The sequence below is a fragment of the Triticum dicoccoides genome, chromosome 2B, assembly GCF_002162155.2.
Source record: "Triticum dicoccoides isolate Atlit2015 ecotype Zavitan chromosome 2B, WEW_v2.0, whole genome shotgun sequence".
Classification (NCBI taxonomy): Eukaryota; Viridiplantae; Streptophyta; class Magnoliopsida; order Poales; family Poaceae; genus Triticum; species Triticum dicoccoides.
In genome coordinates this window covers 770,848,042-770,860,873 of record NC_041383.1, presented here as the reverse complement: position 1 = coordinate 770,860,873, position 12,832 = coordinate 770,848,042, and the positions used below count along the sequence as shown (strand labels likewise).

The 12,832-nt window shown below is 47.1% G+C and overlaps 3 protein-coding genes across 5 annotated transcripts; 1 reads left to right on the top strand and 2 right to left on the bottom strand.

Annotated features, from left to right (window-relative positions):
* Positions 1–873: 873 nt before the first annotated feature.
* On the bottom strand, positions 874–2,989 carry LOC119366182 (sm-like protein LSM7). Its single transcript, XM_037631876.1, has 5 exons — positions 2,822–2,989; positions 2,654–2,735; positions 1,931–2,002; positions 1,527–1,579; positions 874–1,236 (listed from the first exon to the last, which is right to left on the bottom strand). Exons 1-5 carry the CDS (start codon positions 2,822–2,824, stop codon positions 1,144–1,146), a joined length of 303 nt encoding a protein of 100 aa, XP_037487773.1. The 5' UTR covers positions 2,825–2,989; the 3' UTR covers positions 874–1,143.
* Positions 2,990–3,157: 168 nt separating this feature from the next.
* Positions 3,158–8,886, top strand: LOC119366179 (double-strand break repair protein MRE11-like). 3 transcript variants are annotated; one of them, XM_037631874.1, is made up of 23 exons: positions 3,158–3,388; positions 3,635–3,690; positions 3,881–4,016; positions 4,124–4,281; positions 4,521–4,611; positions 4,713–4,832; positions 4,904–4,972; positions 5,096–5,187; positions 5,300–5,402; positions 5,490–5,597; positions 5,681–5,743; positions 5,810–5,881; positions 6,055–6,132; positions 6,212–6,274; positions 6,362–6,428; positions 6,545–6,627; positions 7,096–7,209; positions 7,323–7,400; positions 7,480–7,548; positions 7,652–7,878; positions 8,113–8,200; positions 8,323–8,508; positions 8,597–8,886. In XM_037631874.1, coding segments are annotated over exons 2-23 (2,103 nt in total). In that variant the 5' UTR covers positions 3,158–3,388; positions 3,635–3,688; the 3' UTR covers positions 8,633–8,886. The 3 variants fall into 3 exon arrangements, with proteins under 3 accessions (XP_037487771.1, XP_037487770.1, XP_037487769.1); XM_037631873.1 differs by lacking the exons at positions 3,158–3,388; positions 3,635–3,690 and having other exon boundaries at positions 3,831–4,016; positions 7,655–7,878; XM_037631872.1 differs by lacking the exons at positions 3,158–3,388; positions 3,635–3,690 and having other exon boundaries at positions 3,831–4,016.
* Positions 8,861–11,511, bottom strand: LOC119366181 (heterogeneous nuclear ribonucleoprotein U-like protein 1). The gene is made up of 7 exons (XM_037631875.1): positions 10,857–11,511; positions 10,583–10,771; positions 10,372–10,480; positions 10,217–10,275; positions 10,022–10,132; positions 9,284–9,911; positions 8,861–9,186 (listed from the first exon to the last, which is right to left on the bottom strand). Exons 1-7 carry the CDS (start codon positions 11,472–11,474, stop codon positions 9,035–9,037), a joined length of 1,866 nt encoding a protein of 621 aa, XP_037487772.1. The 5' UTR covers positions 11,475–11,511; the 3' UTR covers positions 8,861–9,034.
* Positions 11,512–12,832: the final 1,321 nt, after the last annotated feature.

Here is a 12,832-nt window from a genome sequence, read left to right as displayed (position 1 = left end):
ATGGTGCCGTCGCCGGAAGCTGAGCTCATGTACTCCCTGGTGTGCTCGCTGCTATCCGACCCATCACTCCACGACACCATGGCGCTGCGGTGGCGGCGCGGCGCGGCGGCGACGGGTGCGTCGACCAAGAACAGAGCGAGAGCGAGAAGAGAGCGAGCGAGGCAGAGTGGAGAAGGAGTAACTGTTCGCGCTTTTGACTGCTAGGACCGAACGGCGCTGTCTAACGCCGTCTAACGGCTGTCGGGACGGCGTGGAGTGCCACATAGGCGAAAAACGGGCCCCACCTATCATAAACTCACTTAACTCGGCCCCATCCGCCGATCAATGGTTTTTGCAAAACAATTACGCTAGAAGTGGTGCTTTCTGCAACGATTCTGTATCCTAGTGTTTTTCGCAAGCCTAGCCCTCAAAGTGGTGGTTTTATGCAATTTACTCGCGTCCACAAGGTAATCTTCGAGTCAGACCCACTGCAGCTCGTCAATGGCCTGAATTCTAGGGACTATGACCTGTCCAACATTGGCGTCCTGATAAGAGAAGCACGCAGCTCGTGTCATGCGTCTTTTGATGTCTTCAAGTTTCGTTTTGCTAAACAGGAATGTAATAGGGTAGCCCATGAACTAGCGAACTTTGGCTATAAGGCGGGTGTGCCCTGTACCTGGTGGAAGGACAATGCTACAGGTTTTGTACTTGATTTGGTCGCCAGCGAATCGGCTGTGCGTGTTTAAGTTATGGAAAGTGCTTTCCAGCTCAAAAAAAAAAAAAGAAAGAAAGAAAGAAGGAAGAAGGCCTGTGTACACATGGTAATAGAACCCACCCACTGGAGATCATTCAATCGGGCGTCTTCCATGGTAGTTTGTTTGTGAGCAATTCTGGTAAACTTGTATCTTCACCTGATTTTTCATCAAGCTAGAATGCAAGATAGACGCAGCCATTCTCCCAGAACCATGACAACATTCTCCAGCAATGAAGATACACGCAACCATGGCTGCTCTGGAAGGATGTCTTAAGTAGCTCGATACAAATTACAAGTTCATCAGCACATGTCAAACACGGGCACAATTAGTTTTTTTTTTCAAAAGAACAGAAGCTCTTTTGGCACATGCTTGAGTAATACAGCTCCGAACTAATCGCCTAGTACAAAGCTTATGACGCCCCCTCCGCTGCGAGGAAGGGGTTGGCAATCTCGTCGGTTCCATCAGTTGGTGACACCAGCATGACAGCAGTGCCTCTGCACACCTGCAACACGATAATATCATTGTATCAACAGATGTATGCCATATGTACTCAACAACAGCAAAGCAAAACACACAAAAGGATTTATGAAGCAATCAATTCATATCCAGCATAACAACTGACGAGCACATGGGGAGCTAATTGCTGAGAAAGACCAAGGGCCATATGGTATTCAAAATGAGCACGTCGGTAAACAATGGAGGATATCATCCACTATCAAGATATTCAAAATGATAGGCAGAGGATTGAATCCACATGTTGACTGATAGAGACAATAGTAAAAGAGTACTCACAATGAGACCAAGTTGTCTGGTCTTGGTTGACAGCTTCAATGGGTCATCTTGCTCTACAAAAGAGAATTGCAAGATGAAGATTATTACACATGACACTGTAGAAGAAAGGAGGGCGATTATTCTCTTTAAATGTGCAAGAGTCACCATGACCATGCTGTTTACAGAAAACATACTTGTTGTAATCTAGTACTCCATGCAGTGCTCTAGTACAAAGTTAGCCTTGACAAAAATTTAGTAGAACAAAAGATTCTATGCTGAACAAATAAGTCATGACTCTCATCCTAAGGTCTAACTGTAGACACTCTCTCTCTCTCAAAAAAAGGTCTAACTGTAGACACTGTCAATGATTTAGAAAAAGAACAGATGGTCAGTAAAACAAACCCAAAGAAAGGAAGCCTAAATACCTCTTTCAGACTCGACTGCTTCATCCAGCACTAAGTTGAGCAGCTGGTCATATCCCTTCAAGGTTCCTGTAACTGCAAACATGCATATGTCACGTCAGTATACGACTGCTAGCAAGAACACGGCAGGAGACAAACAGGTACATGGGTTTCATAGTCCTGGCCACCATAGAAGCTTAAATACTTCTCAACTACGTACTAAGGTAAGAGACGGCTCATACGAGCTTAAATACTTGTCAACTATACTAAGGTAACAGACGCCTCATACTCACACCCATCAAGATATATGGACGATCATGCCCAACAGAAAAGACGTGCAAGCAAGCACAAGCCTGCAAATGATTTGCGATAAAAGTCCGTACACCGGGCTGACACATGATGAATTACCATGAACCAGGTTTAATTTTGCTTTTCGCACCCCACCTGTTTGCTCACTGTGGAGACTAGATAAACAACTTACACAGAGGCATTTGTTTGCTGACTAGAATGAAAACAGCAAACAAACCCACTCTACAGGAACACAAGATGCAACAACTAAATCAGACAAGGACCAGAGTAACAAGTTGTGTCAGTGACATTGGTACCACCAATCTCTACACCAAAAACCGCGCCGGCGACAGAGCCTAAGGCAAACAAATCGGGGGCGCCTCTAGCGGATCTGACAATGCATCATAACACAGGGATAGAAGAAAAAGAGGGGTTTCGGCTGTGCGGATCGAAACGAACCTTGGCGGCCGCCGGTGAGCTTGACCTGGACGCCCTTGTCGACGAACTTGGCCAGGTCCAGCGCCGTCTCCTTGCGGCCCGCCTGAGCAGAAACCAACAGCAAAGCATCACCAACACGCTCGCACCAACACGAATCGAACCACCGAACCAGCCCGCGCACCAGCTTACCATCTCACCAGCCGGATCCTCCTCAGCCGACCTGCTCTTGCCTCGACCGCGCGAACCGACGGGGAGTTTGCCCTAGAAATCGATCGCCGCCGCAGCTCTGGAAGGAACACTCTCGCGTAGGGAGGAAGGAAGCCGGGAGCAGCTCGTGGCTATGGGCTACGGACGGACAGGGGAGGGAGAGGTTCTATCCTGGGCGGCCCAGGTGGAGGTGGAGCTGCCCCATGGGCCGGGGTTCAGTCAGGGCCCAGGGCTTGCGGGCCGGTTTAGCCTGGCGACGTAGCGAAGGAAAGAAAGTAAAGCCGCGGGGGTCCCGCGACCGGCGCGTCAATTCTTTTCTTTCCTTTCCTCCCGCTGCCTCCGGTTCGTCCGCCGCTGACACCGGTGGCGCCGCGCCGCTCGGGTCGTCCCTCGTCAGCAGCCGCCGCCGGTGCGTGCAGGAGAGGGTGCGAGCGGTCCGTCGGTCGAGCTGAGGACTGGCGCCTGCGGACGGCGGCTTCGCGCCCGGTCGCTCGCCGCTGTTGGCTTCTTCCATCGACGGCGGTGGAGGCGGCCGCAGGAGAAGCGAAGGTGATTGTTGGTCTTCTCTCGCCGTAGAATCCTGTGTCTCCGCGTTGTCCGCGTGCCTTGTTTCGTGGCGGCCTGCTGCGTGCGAGGTTGGCTCTGGTTTGGGTGTGCGGGGGCAGCTGTTCTGGCGCCCATCACCTGTTCGACGGAACGCCTCCAAGCCTCACTAGTGCTCCCGCCACTCTAGTCGTTGGTATATAACATATTCGGTGTCAGCTAACCATGGTTGTGTTTCTTTTGTCGTTGCAGTGAGCCGTTGATCGGAGACAAGTGCTTTGGCTCTAGTTGGAACCAGCAGAGGCAATGTGAGTCCACCTGATCATCATATAATGCCTTTGTGGAACAATCCGTATTGTTTGCAAGTAACCGTTGTTTCATAGAGAGAACAATCTTTGTGCATTGGGACATTCGATTGACTGCCACCTGCCACTAGGCTGACAGCCGCATGATGCTGTCCCGTCCTCCTGACCTGTTCGCTGTTGAATGCCACTGCAGGGAAGACGACAGAGACACGCTCCGGATACTTGTGGCCACCGATTGCCATCTGGGCTACATGGAGAAGGACGAGATACGAAGGTTCGATTCGTTCGAGGCTTTTGAGGAGATATGCTCGTTGGCAAAGCAGAAGGAGGTTCGTAGGAGCAACGTTTTGTGTGTGGTTATTTTGATCCACCTGCTCATCTTGTTGTGGGCAGCCTGTTGTTGGTGTGTAATAACTGTGACGAGACTGATCCGCAGGTAGACTTTGTGCTTCTTGGCGGCGACCTGTTCCATGAGAACAAGCCTTCGCGTTCGACTTTGGTGAAGACCATTGAGATTCTACGCCGCTACTGCCTTAATGACCTGCCAGTGAAGTTCCAGGTTGTCAGTGATCAGACAGTCAACTTCCCAAACAGGTTCAACAATGAATCTCAAAGCTCAACGTTCCATTTCATAGTGGTCCTCATATTTTGGTGATCACTTGATTTAAATTCAAGAAGGACAACCACATGAGTTTTCATGAGAAAGCCTGTTACTTTTAATGTATTCTGATCTTATTTACCTCTTTATCATGCATGAAAACCGTAGGAAAGATGTGTGCAATCATATTCTTGAACTTCATGTTCTCAGATAAACTTTCCTGTTGCATTTCCAGATTTGGCCATGTAAACTATGAAGACCCACATTTCAATGTTGGCTTGCCTGTGTTCACTATCCATGGAAATCATGATGATCCTGCTGGGGTGGTATGAGCTTATTTTTTGAACTGTATGGGTTTCTACTGAAATTATCTGTATTATGTCTCTCGACTTCCTTTTATGCATTCGTTAATTTTTCCTCGTTGTAGGATAACCTCTCTGCTATTGATATCCTTTCGGCTTGCAATCTTGTAAATTATTTTGGGAAGATGGACCTTGGCGGCTCTGGTGTTGGTCAAATAGCTGTCCATCCAGTACTTGTTAAAAAGGTGAACTACTTCAGTCCCAGGCAATATCATGAGCTGTCAGATGCCAAATCTGTAATTTCATATCATTTCAGGGTACAACTACAGTTGCACTATATGGCCTTGGGAACATTAGAGATGAGCGACTGAACAGAATGTTTCAGGTGCCTTTCCATTCTTCTAGTTTGGTTTGGAGCTTTTTATAGAGCAATATTTTTTTGTATCTTTGTACATCTGCAACGCAGTCACCCCTTAATGATTTCATATTCTGTATCTCAACACTTCAGACACCACATTCAGTACAATGGATGCGACCTGAAAGTCAAGAGGGTCTGTCAGTATCCGACTGGTTCAATATCCTGGTACTTCATCAGAACAGGTATGCGTAGCAAGTGAACAGCAGCAAAGTAAATTATTTTACTAATTTATTTCAGTCCTTAATCCTGCACGCTGGGAAGCAATTTTACATCTGATGTTCCGAACACATACAGGATAAAGACAAACCCTAAAAGTGCCATCAATGAGCATTTCTTACCACGTTTTCTAGACTTCGTGGTATGGGGCCATGAGCATGAATGCCTTATTGACCCCCAGGTAATAATTTGGGATTTCTTTTTTGAAATTAATTTTTTTCAAGGAAAAAACTTACTGTGCACTTGCCTTCTGATCAATTGCCTGTAGGAGGTCCCTGGAATGGGTTTTCACATCACGCAGCCAGGCTCATCAGTTGCAACCTCCCTGATTGATGGTGAAGCAAAACCAAAGCATGTTCTTTTGTTAGAAATCAAGGTCAATTTTATCTTCTTTTATGTTAAACATTACATTGTTGTGGTGTTCAGAGTTTTCTTATTCCTTACATATTCCTTAAACAGGGAAACCAGTATAGGCCAAACAAAATACCTTTGATGACCGTTAGACCTTTTGAGTATGCTGAGGTATGCCACTCCTTCGTGCTTATATAAGCAAGTGATTCTCAGTTTCTCATGGTGTTGAATGTGTAGGTTGTGTTGAAAGATGAAGCAGATGTCGACCCTAATGATCAGGCCTCTGTTCTTGAACATTTGGATAAAATTGTGAGTTTTAAGTTTCCTGTTTTGTGTTTAGAACTTCAGATATTGTCCCTTTTCCTATAAGCGTATGGCCTTGCTCGTGTCATCATGTGAATTGGTCAAGAATTCTTATTTGCCAGTTTCTTTAGTCTGGTGAAACTCCTTTGTTAAATGGAAACAATTTACCTCAATTTCAGGTAAGAAATCTGATCGAAAAGAGTAGTCAACCAGCAGCCAGTAGATCTGAAGCCAAACTTCCATTAGTTCGAATCAAGGTAAAATATCAAGAGAAGTGTTCCGCGAAAAATGATGAAGATATATAAAACACATTAAAGTCCGGGTACTGTTTTGCAGGTAGATTACTCTGGGTTTTCAACAATAAACCCGCAACGATTTGGTCAGAAGTATGTCGGCAAGGTACCTCAGACACTAATGCATTAATTATTAAAGTGTTCTTCTCAAGCTTACTTGAACGAACTCATTTCATGGCCTCTTGTTGTAAAGGTTGCGAACCCCCAAGATATTCTCATTTTCTCAAAAGCAGCAAAGAAGCGCCAGACTACTACAGGAGGTATTTTGCTGTGTTAAAAAAAACAGTGCAAATGATGTTTGATTAGTGAGAGAAAATACAGAACTATGAGAAATTTTGAGTAAACGTTCATTGACGTTGTCTTTAATATGTTGCAGAGAATATCGATGAGTCCGAGAAACTTCGTCCTGAGGAACTAAACCAACAAACTATTGAAGCTTTGGTTGCAGAAAATAACTTGGTATTTCTTGAAACTACATCTATTATATTTCTTCTTTCAGAAGGGGATGGGATACATATGGGTATCTGTTTTATTCTTAATGTCATGCCCTCTACTTGTATAATACATGATATCAGGAAAATAATCTATTAGGCATCATGCATTAAACCCATTTCAAATGCTCACTGTTAGTTTAGTATTGGAGAGAAATGTAACATGCTTCATAAAATCATAAATATAATGACAGATTAAATACTTTTGGGTAGAAGGTAGAAGCTGCTTTGTGATAGGCATTGGACCATTGATCAGTTAATATGATGCACCTACATGGCTATTCGGCCGCGATAAAACTTTACATGAGTTAAAACTTCACAGTATTGTGAGACAATGGATGATTTTATTGTCCAGCGGACTTCCAAATTTTGTTCTACAGATTTGAATATACTTTATTTTTTTGTTTCTACAATGGCGCACATTTCTTGTTTGCAGAAAATGGAGATTCTTCCAGTTGACGACTTGGACATTGCATTGCATGACTTTGTCAGCAAGGATGACAAGACCGCATTCTATGCCTGTTTGCAGCGAAATCTAGATGAAACAAGGGTATGATTTGCTACCGTTCTGTTGTCTTAGGCATATAGCGTTAGTCCTCAACTTGGCCGCATGATGCGTGAGAAGTTATGTCTAATCTCCAAATGTTTTGTTGGAAATTGCAGAAGAAACTGAATTATGAAGCGGAGAAATTTAAAATCGAGGAAGAAGATATAATAGTCAAAGTCGGCGAGTGCATGCAGGTACAAACCCTTGTACTATAGTTTTGGGACGAGGTTCTGGCAGAAAGGTTTATGATTGACCATTTTTACTCTCTACTAGGAACGTGTAAAGGAAATATCCCTCCGCTCCAAGGGAGACACAGGGCTTGCATCAAGCACTCAAAATTTGGTGATCACATATATTTAAGCCCTTTCCCTCTTTCGCACCTCATTATGCTGTATGCCATTTTTTTTAGTTTCTGACCTGCTTATTGCTCCGATGGTACTCAAAGCAGGATACTATTAGAGGTAAATCTGTAGCAGCTGAAAGTAGCCTGAACACTTTCAGTGATGACGAGGACACCAGGGAGTTGCTTCTTGGCACCAGATCAACCAGATCTACAGCTGGATTTACTAGACCCTCTAAAGATGCTACTGGTGCCGCTCGAGGTGGAGCTTCCAAAAGAGGCAGGGGGAAAGGCTCATTGAAACAAACCACCCTTACTTTCAGTCAATCAAGGTTTGTTAAAATTCCTTGCCATTTTTGTCTTTTCAGCACTGAAAATTTCTAGTCTGGTGTGAACTAGTATATGCTACCTTGGAGAAATTTATGGATTAACACCATGAGTGTGGAGCTCATGGACAAAGGGAACTCTAATCAATTGTCTGCCATTTACCTATATTGAGGTTTTTGAATGTCGTAGAACTTGTGTGTTGGAACTTCAACATTGATCTGACTGAACAACATTTTCAGGTCAAGTGCTGCTATTCGCAGTGAGGAGGTGGACTCTTCCTCGGATGAGGACGCAGCAAACGAAGTAAATGAAGTTGTTGAAAATTCAGTATGTCTGTTTCCTCTTTATACTTACGCAGACTTTATACATCCATGACAAATCGGCAATCTTGACGGCCTTTGACGAACGACTTCGTGAACTGCGTTTTATGGTTCCTCGAATGCTCATAGGATCCTGAGGACAGTTTCCCACAAAGTGGACGGAAGAGGCCTGCTCCTCGAGGTAGAGGTCGGGCCAGAGGCACTACCACTGCGAAAAGAGGGAGGAAAGCCGACACTGGTTCCATGCCAAGCATGGTGATGAGCAAAGACGATGACAGCGACGAAGATGACAAGCCTAAGAAACCTCCGCCTCGGGTAAGCAAAGTCACCTTGTAATTTTCGCGTGAGAATGTTGTTTGTGTTGTGTTACATGATTGATGTTAAGAGTTTTGCTGTTTTGCAGGTTACGAGGAACTACGGAGCAGTCAAGAGGAGATGATTCTCGTTCTCATGAAGCGCTTTGGAGAGTCAAGGGCAGGGTTAGAATAGCTGATGTGTTCCCATCGGCCTGGCTGGCGGTATGTTTGCGGTGAACAAGTGGAAAACTCGATTACTGTAATTTTTATGCTTGTAACTGCTGAACGCTGGTAGTTAGTTTGCCAGTTTACCATTGGGAACTATTATCATCGACATATAGTCTGTCCTCAGAAGTCTGTTAAGCAAAGCATTGAACAGAAAGTGACCAGGGAATCATTTTTCTCGAGCAATTAGGAAAACAATGCTGATAATCCAGGAAAGGCCATCTTCACATACGTGCAAAACTATACAGAATGTCACGATTCTAGAAACAGTTTTCTAATCTTCTCTGGTATCCTCTTGACACCCGGAGCTCCAGCACTCCCTACCAACGGCCTGGCTGTGCATTCATGTAGTAGGGAGGAGGGGGAGGTGCCGAAGGCGGCGGCCCAGGAACTGGATGCAGAAGAGCTCCGTTCGGAGGCGGCATGGGGACTGCAGCACCGTACTGCGACCTCGTGTTTGTGTAGCGCGCATCTGCAGAGAAACGCATCAGTTTTCTATGAACCAACTTGGGTGTATGGAATACAGAGTGAACTAAAGCAAGAGCTTGGGACATGAGCTAAGCGCTTACCAAGAGGCTGCTGTCCATAGGGTCCGTAACTGCCAGGGCTCCATGAGGAAGCACCATCATGACGCTGATGAACAGCTGGAGGCAATGGCTGGGCATGGACTGGGGCTGCAGGTACGTAGCCGGATGTCTGGGCATGGACTGGGGCTGCAGGCCCATAGCCGGATCCCATGTAGTCTCCCGCTGGCTCAGGAGTCTGGTAGAGGCTCGTCGCGTAATCAGGGCTGCTGTATGGACTTGGGTACCCTTGGGAACCATATGCATTTGGTGATCCATATCCAGGAAGCGGGGCGCTTGCGTAGCTTCCGTAGGCTTGATGTTGGTTCGCGGTGCTTGCGTAGCTTCCGTAGGCTTGATGTTGGTTCGCGGTGCTCGTGTAGCTTGTGTGAACTTGATGCTGGTCTGCGGTGCTTGGGTAGCTTGCATGAACTTGATGCTGATCTGCGGTGTTTGGATAGCTCGGATTCGGGTAGCTTGCATATGTCTGTTGCTGATATGGGGCATTCGAGTAGCTGGGCTGGGTCTGATATGGAGCATTTGAGTAGCCAGCCGGCGCACCGGGAGCATGCACACCTTGTCCATATGAGTAGTTCATTGGTGGTTCAAAGCCTGACAACGGAGATGGTCCTGCCTGTAAAACAATCCCAGAGAAGTCAGGGCATTGCTGTTTATCACTTAGGATCATCATTTATGGAAAGACACATGGGCAGAACAATTTCAGAAAGAATAATGACACCGTACCATCTGGTTACTGACATTGCCATGGCTGGGAGTTGAGGCTCTTGGCAGCACACGTTTCATCTCGTCTAGGTTTCTCTGGGCATCATCCCTGGAAAGCTCCACAAAAATCACCTGTGCACAATGAAGAAAAAATGTGCTTGATAAAAACGTGAAGTGGCCAAACCATGCATTGCATCATCATGATTTGTAGTATACCTCATCGAAAGGCTCCTTTGAACCAGGCATGTCCTTTGACAGTGGCAGGACAAAATTGGCTGCAAAGAGAAGCATTTAGTAAATTAGTTACTTATAAAGGATGTAGATAGAACAGGGATAAAAAAAACACCCCAAAAGTATGTCTAGATAGTTACCTGTCATCTGATCAACCGCTTCAGCTGGTACATCCTTCCCCATCTCCTGGAACCGTTTTGCTGCCCGGGAATTGAGTTCACTTGGCGACGGGAAAACAACCACAGCAATCTATTGCGTATAAGATATATAAGCCATCCAACATTAGCACTCTGTTAATTTATTTAATAAAAACTCCTGAAAACAGGGTATGTCTCTTTTCCGGCGGCTTACTTTGTAGTAGTTTGCAAATGGCCTCAGCTTGCGAATCCGGGCGCTTTTGTACACATTTGTTTGGTCGAGAATGTAGTTGCGGGGGATCTTTGCGGCTCTGTCCAGCAATGTGTTGAAAATCTGTGTGGCGTGATCCATCAAACGGTCAAAGCGCTCACCGTAGTTGTTCTTACGGAGCAATCCTGGCACCTGCAAAGAGCATGACAAGGTGAAAAGCAAATTCCGAGTGAACAAACACTGCTTGTAAGATGGGCGGCGGGGTTGCGGCGGTTACCTTCATTTGGTCCAATGCAAGGTTAGTTCCAAGAAGGACGAAGCGTTTCTCCGGATGTTCCCTGACACACTTCTCTGCCCAAGTAGTCTTCCCCGAAGCCGGGAGGCCGACCATCATCATAACCTCACACTCCTTCTGTTCAGCAAACACAGGCCCGAATACCGCGTTGCCATCGGCAAAAGCTGAGGTCCAGGGCTCGTAGCCGTCGACCGGCTCCAGCCCGTCCTCCCTGCTAAACTGCATCTCGACGACGACATTCTTCAGCAGGACATGCGGGAAGATTGCTGACTCCCACTGCATCGGCCTCACAGGAGCATCAACCAGGCCAAGCCCCTTGTGGCCGGCATCAAAGTGGTGAGCAATGCCGAGCCACTCGCCGTTCTTGGCGAACCCAATCGAGGCCATGGGCTTGGAATCGAGGTCCACGGCGCAGACGACGGTGTCCCCGACCCCGAACGTGGCGCCGTAATCGAAGAACCTGCCCCGGTGGGAGAGCTTCCCCGTGCCCCCGAACCCGAAGCCGCGGCCGCCGGCCTCCCCGAGGCCGCCCACGGGGTCGTCCCCCCTCGAGACGCCGACGCGGCAGAGGTGGCGCTGCGCGGCCTCCGTGTCGCCCATCTCCACGGCCTGCTCCGCCACCACCCTGCACCCGAAGCAGTAGCGCCCGCCGCCCCGGGCCCCCGCCGTCGCGCGCGCGCCCGACCAGCAGTAGGCGAACCCGCCCCCGTGCAGCGCCTCCCCCCGCAGCCCGCCGGCGCCGACGTCGAAGTCTGGAGAGAGAAGAAGCGGGACGCGTGTCCAGCAGTCCTTGTGTGAGCGAGGGTTTGTAGACAGTTTTAATTTCTGGCGGGTATGCGTGTGTGCTTACCGAGGTTGCAGTCCGCCGGGTTGAGCTGCACGCGCGGCGGCGCCGGCGCCGGGTCGGCTTGGTCGCCGTCGTGGCGGGGGCGCTTCGGCGGGGGCTGCGCGGCCTCGTCGCCCGGCCTCGTCGCCATTGGTGGGTCGGTGATGTTTCGGTTCGGCTCGTTGAAGTCGCTCGCGGTCGATTCGATTGGGACGGAGTCGAGGCGGTACGGACTACGGAGGGTGCGGCAAAGGCGAGAGGATTAAAAAAGGGGACGTGCTGGAGGCTTCGAGGCGGTATCGGCACCGGTATGTACTGTAGTATTTTTAAATGAGTTTCTTTATATTGGTCCTCATTATATTCTGTGCAAAATTTTGATCATAAATTTAACTAACAAAAATGTTCATTCATATCATTGAAAACTACTCCCTCCGTTTCTAAATGTAAGTCTTTTTAAAGATTTTAATATAGACTGCATACGGAGAAAAAGAGTGAACCTACTCTAAAATATGTCTTTATACATCCGTATGTAGTCCATATTGAAATATCTAAAAAGACTTATATTTAATAACAGAGGGAGTATGTTCAAATATGAATCCAACGATATAATTTTTGTTGACATGCACTAACATTTTATTTAAATATTTGATCAAAATTTGGCACAAATTACAGAGGGGCCAATAAACCAGAACGAAGGTACTAGTACTACTATTTTTTTTTCTCGAATACGCACGAGTGTGCGTACTATATATTTAAAAAGTGGACGGGCAAGGAAGGAACCGTACAAACTGATGGCAAGTACATGTTACAAGTTACATGTGGACCAACTTCACCGGTAAAAACCGTACAAACTACTACTAGCCTAACTCCTCGCGTTTGCCCACCTTGCTAGCCCTCCAAAGAGAGGCTCTACATTCTCTTTTAAGATTCCAGTTTGTTTTCATGCGCGTCCTCGTCTTCAATTCGGTGCATGAGCACCCCTGAGGAAGGAGGTGCGCTGTCGAACACAATTGTGTTTCGGTGATTCCCCATCTCCCACATAACGAGGAGTAAGATCACCCTCACATCCTTCACTTCGAAACCGATCGTACATGTGGCGGTGCACCAATCCCTCATACTCGAGTCGTGCCTT

Bases quoted from the DNA above. Each gene is read 5' to 3' on its own strand.
- LOC119366182 (XM_037631876.1), bottom strand. The intron at 1,580-1,930 runs GTATTTAGGCTT...TCTCTTTTGTAG, and splicing joins AGCAGTCGAGTCTGAAAGAG to AGCAAGATGACCCATTGAAG. The intron at 1,237-1,526 runs GTGAGTACTCTT...ATCGTGTTGCAG, and splicing joins CCAGACAACTTGGTCTCATT to GTGTGCAGAGGCACTGCTGT.
- LOC119366179 (XM_037631872.1), top strand. From the start codon at position 3,831: ATGATGCTGTCCCGTCCTCCTGACCTGTTCGCTGTTGAATGCCACTGC. The intron at 5,882-6,054 runs GTGAGTTTTAAG...CCTCAATTTCAG, and splicing joins TTGAACATTTGGATAAAATT to GTAAGAAATCTGATCGAAAA. The intron at 8,201-8,322 runs GTATGTCTGTTT...GAATGCTCATAG, and splicing joins ATGAAGTTGTTGAAAATTCA to GATCCTGAGGACAGTTTCCC.
- LOC119366181 (XM_037631875.1), bottom strand. From the start codon at position 11,474: ATGGGCGACACGGAGGCCGCGCAGCGCCACCTCTGCCGCGTCGGCGTC. The intron at 10,772-10,856 runs GTAACCGCCGCA...TGCTCTTTGCAG, and splicing joins TTGCATTGGACCAAATGAAG to GTGCCAGGATTGCTCCGTAA. The intron at 10,276-10,371 runs GTAACTATCTAG...TTCTCTTTGCAG, and splicing joins AGCGGTTGATCAGATGACAG to CCAATTTTGTCCTGCCACTG.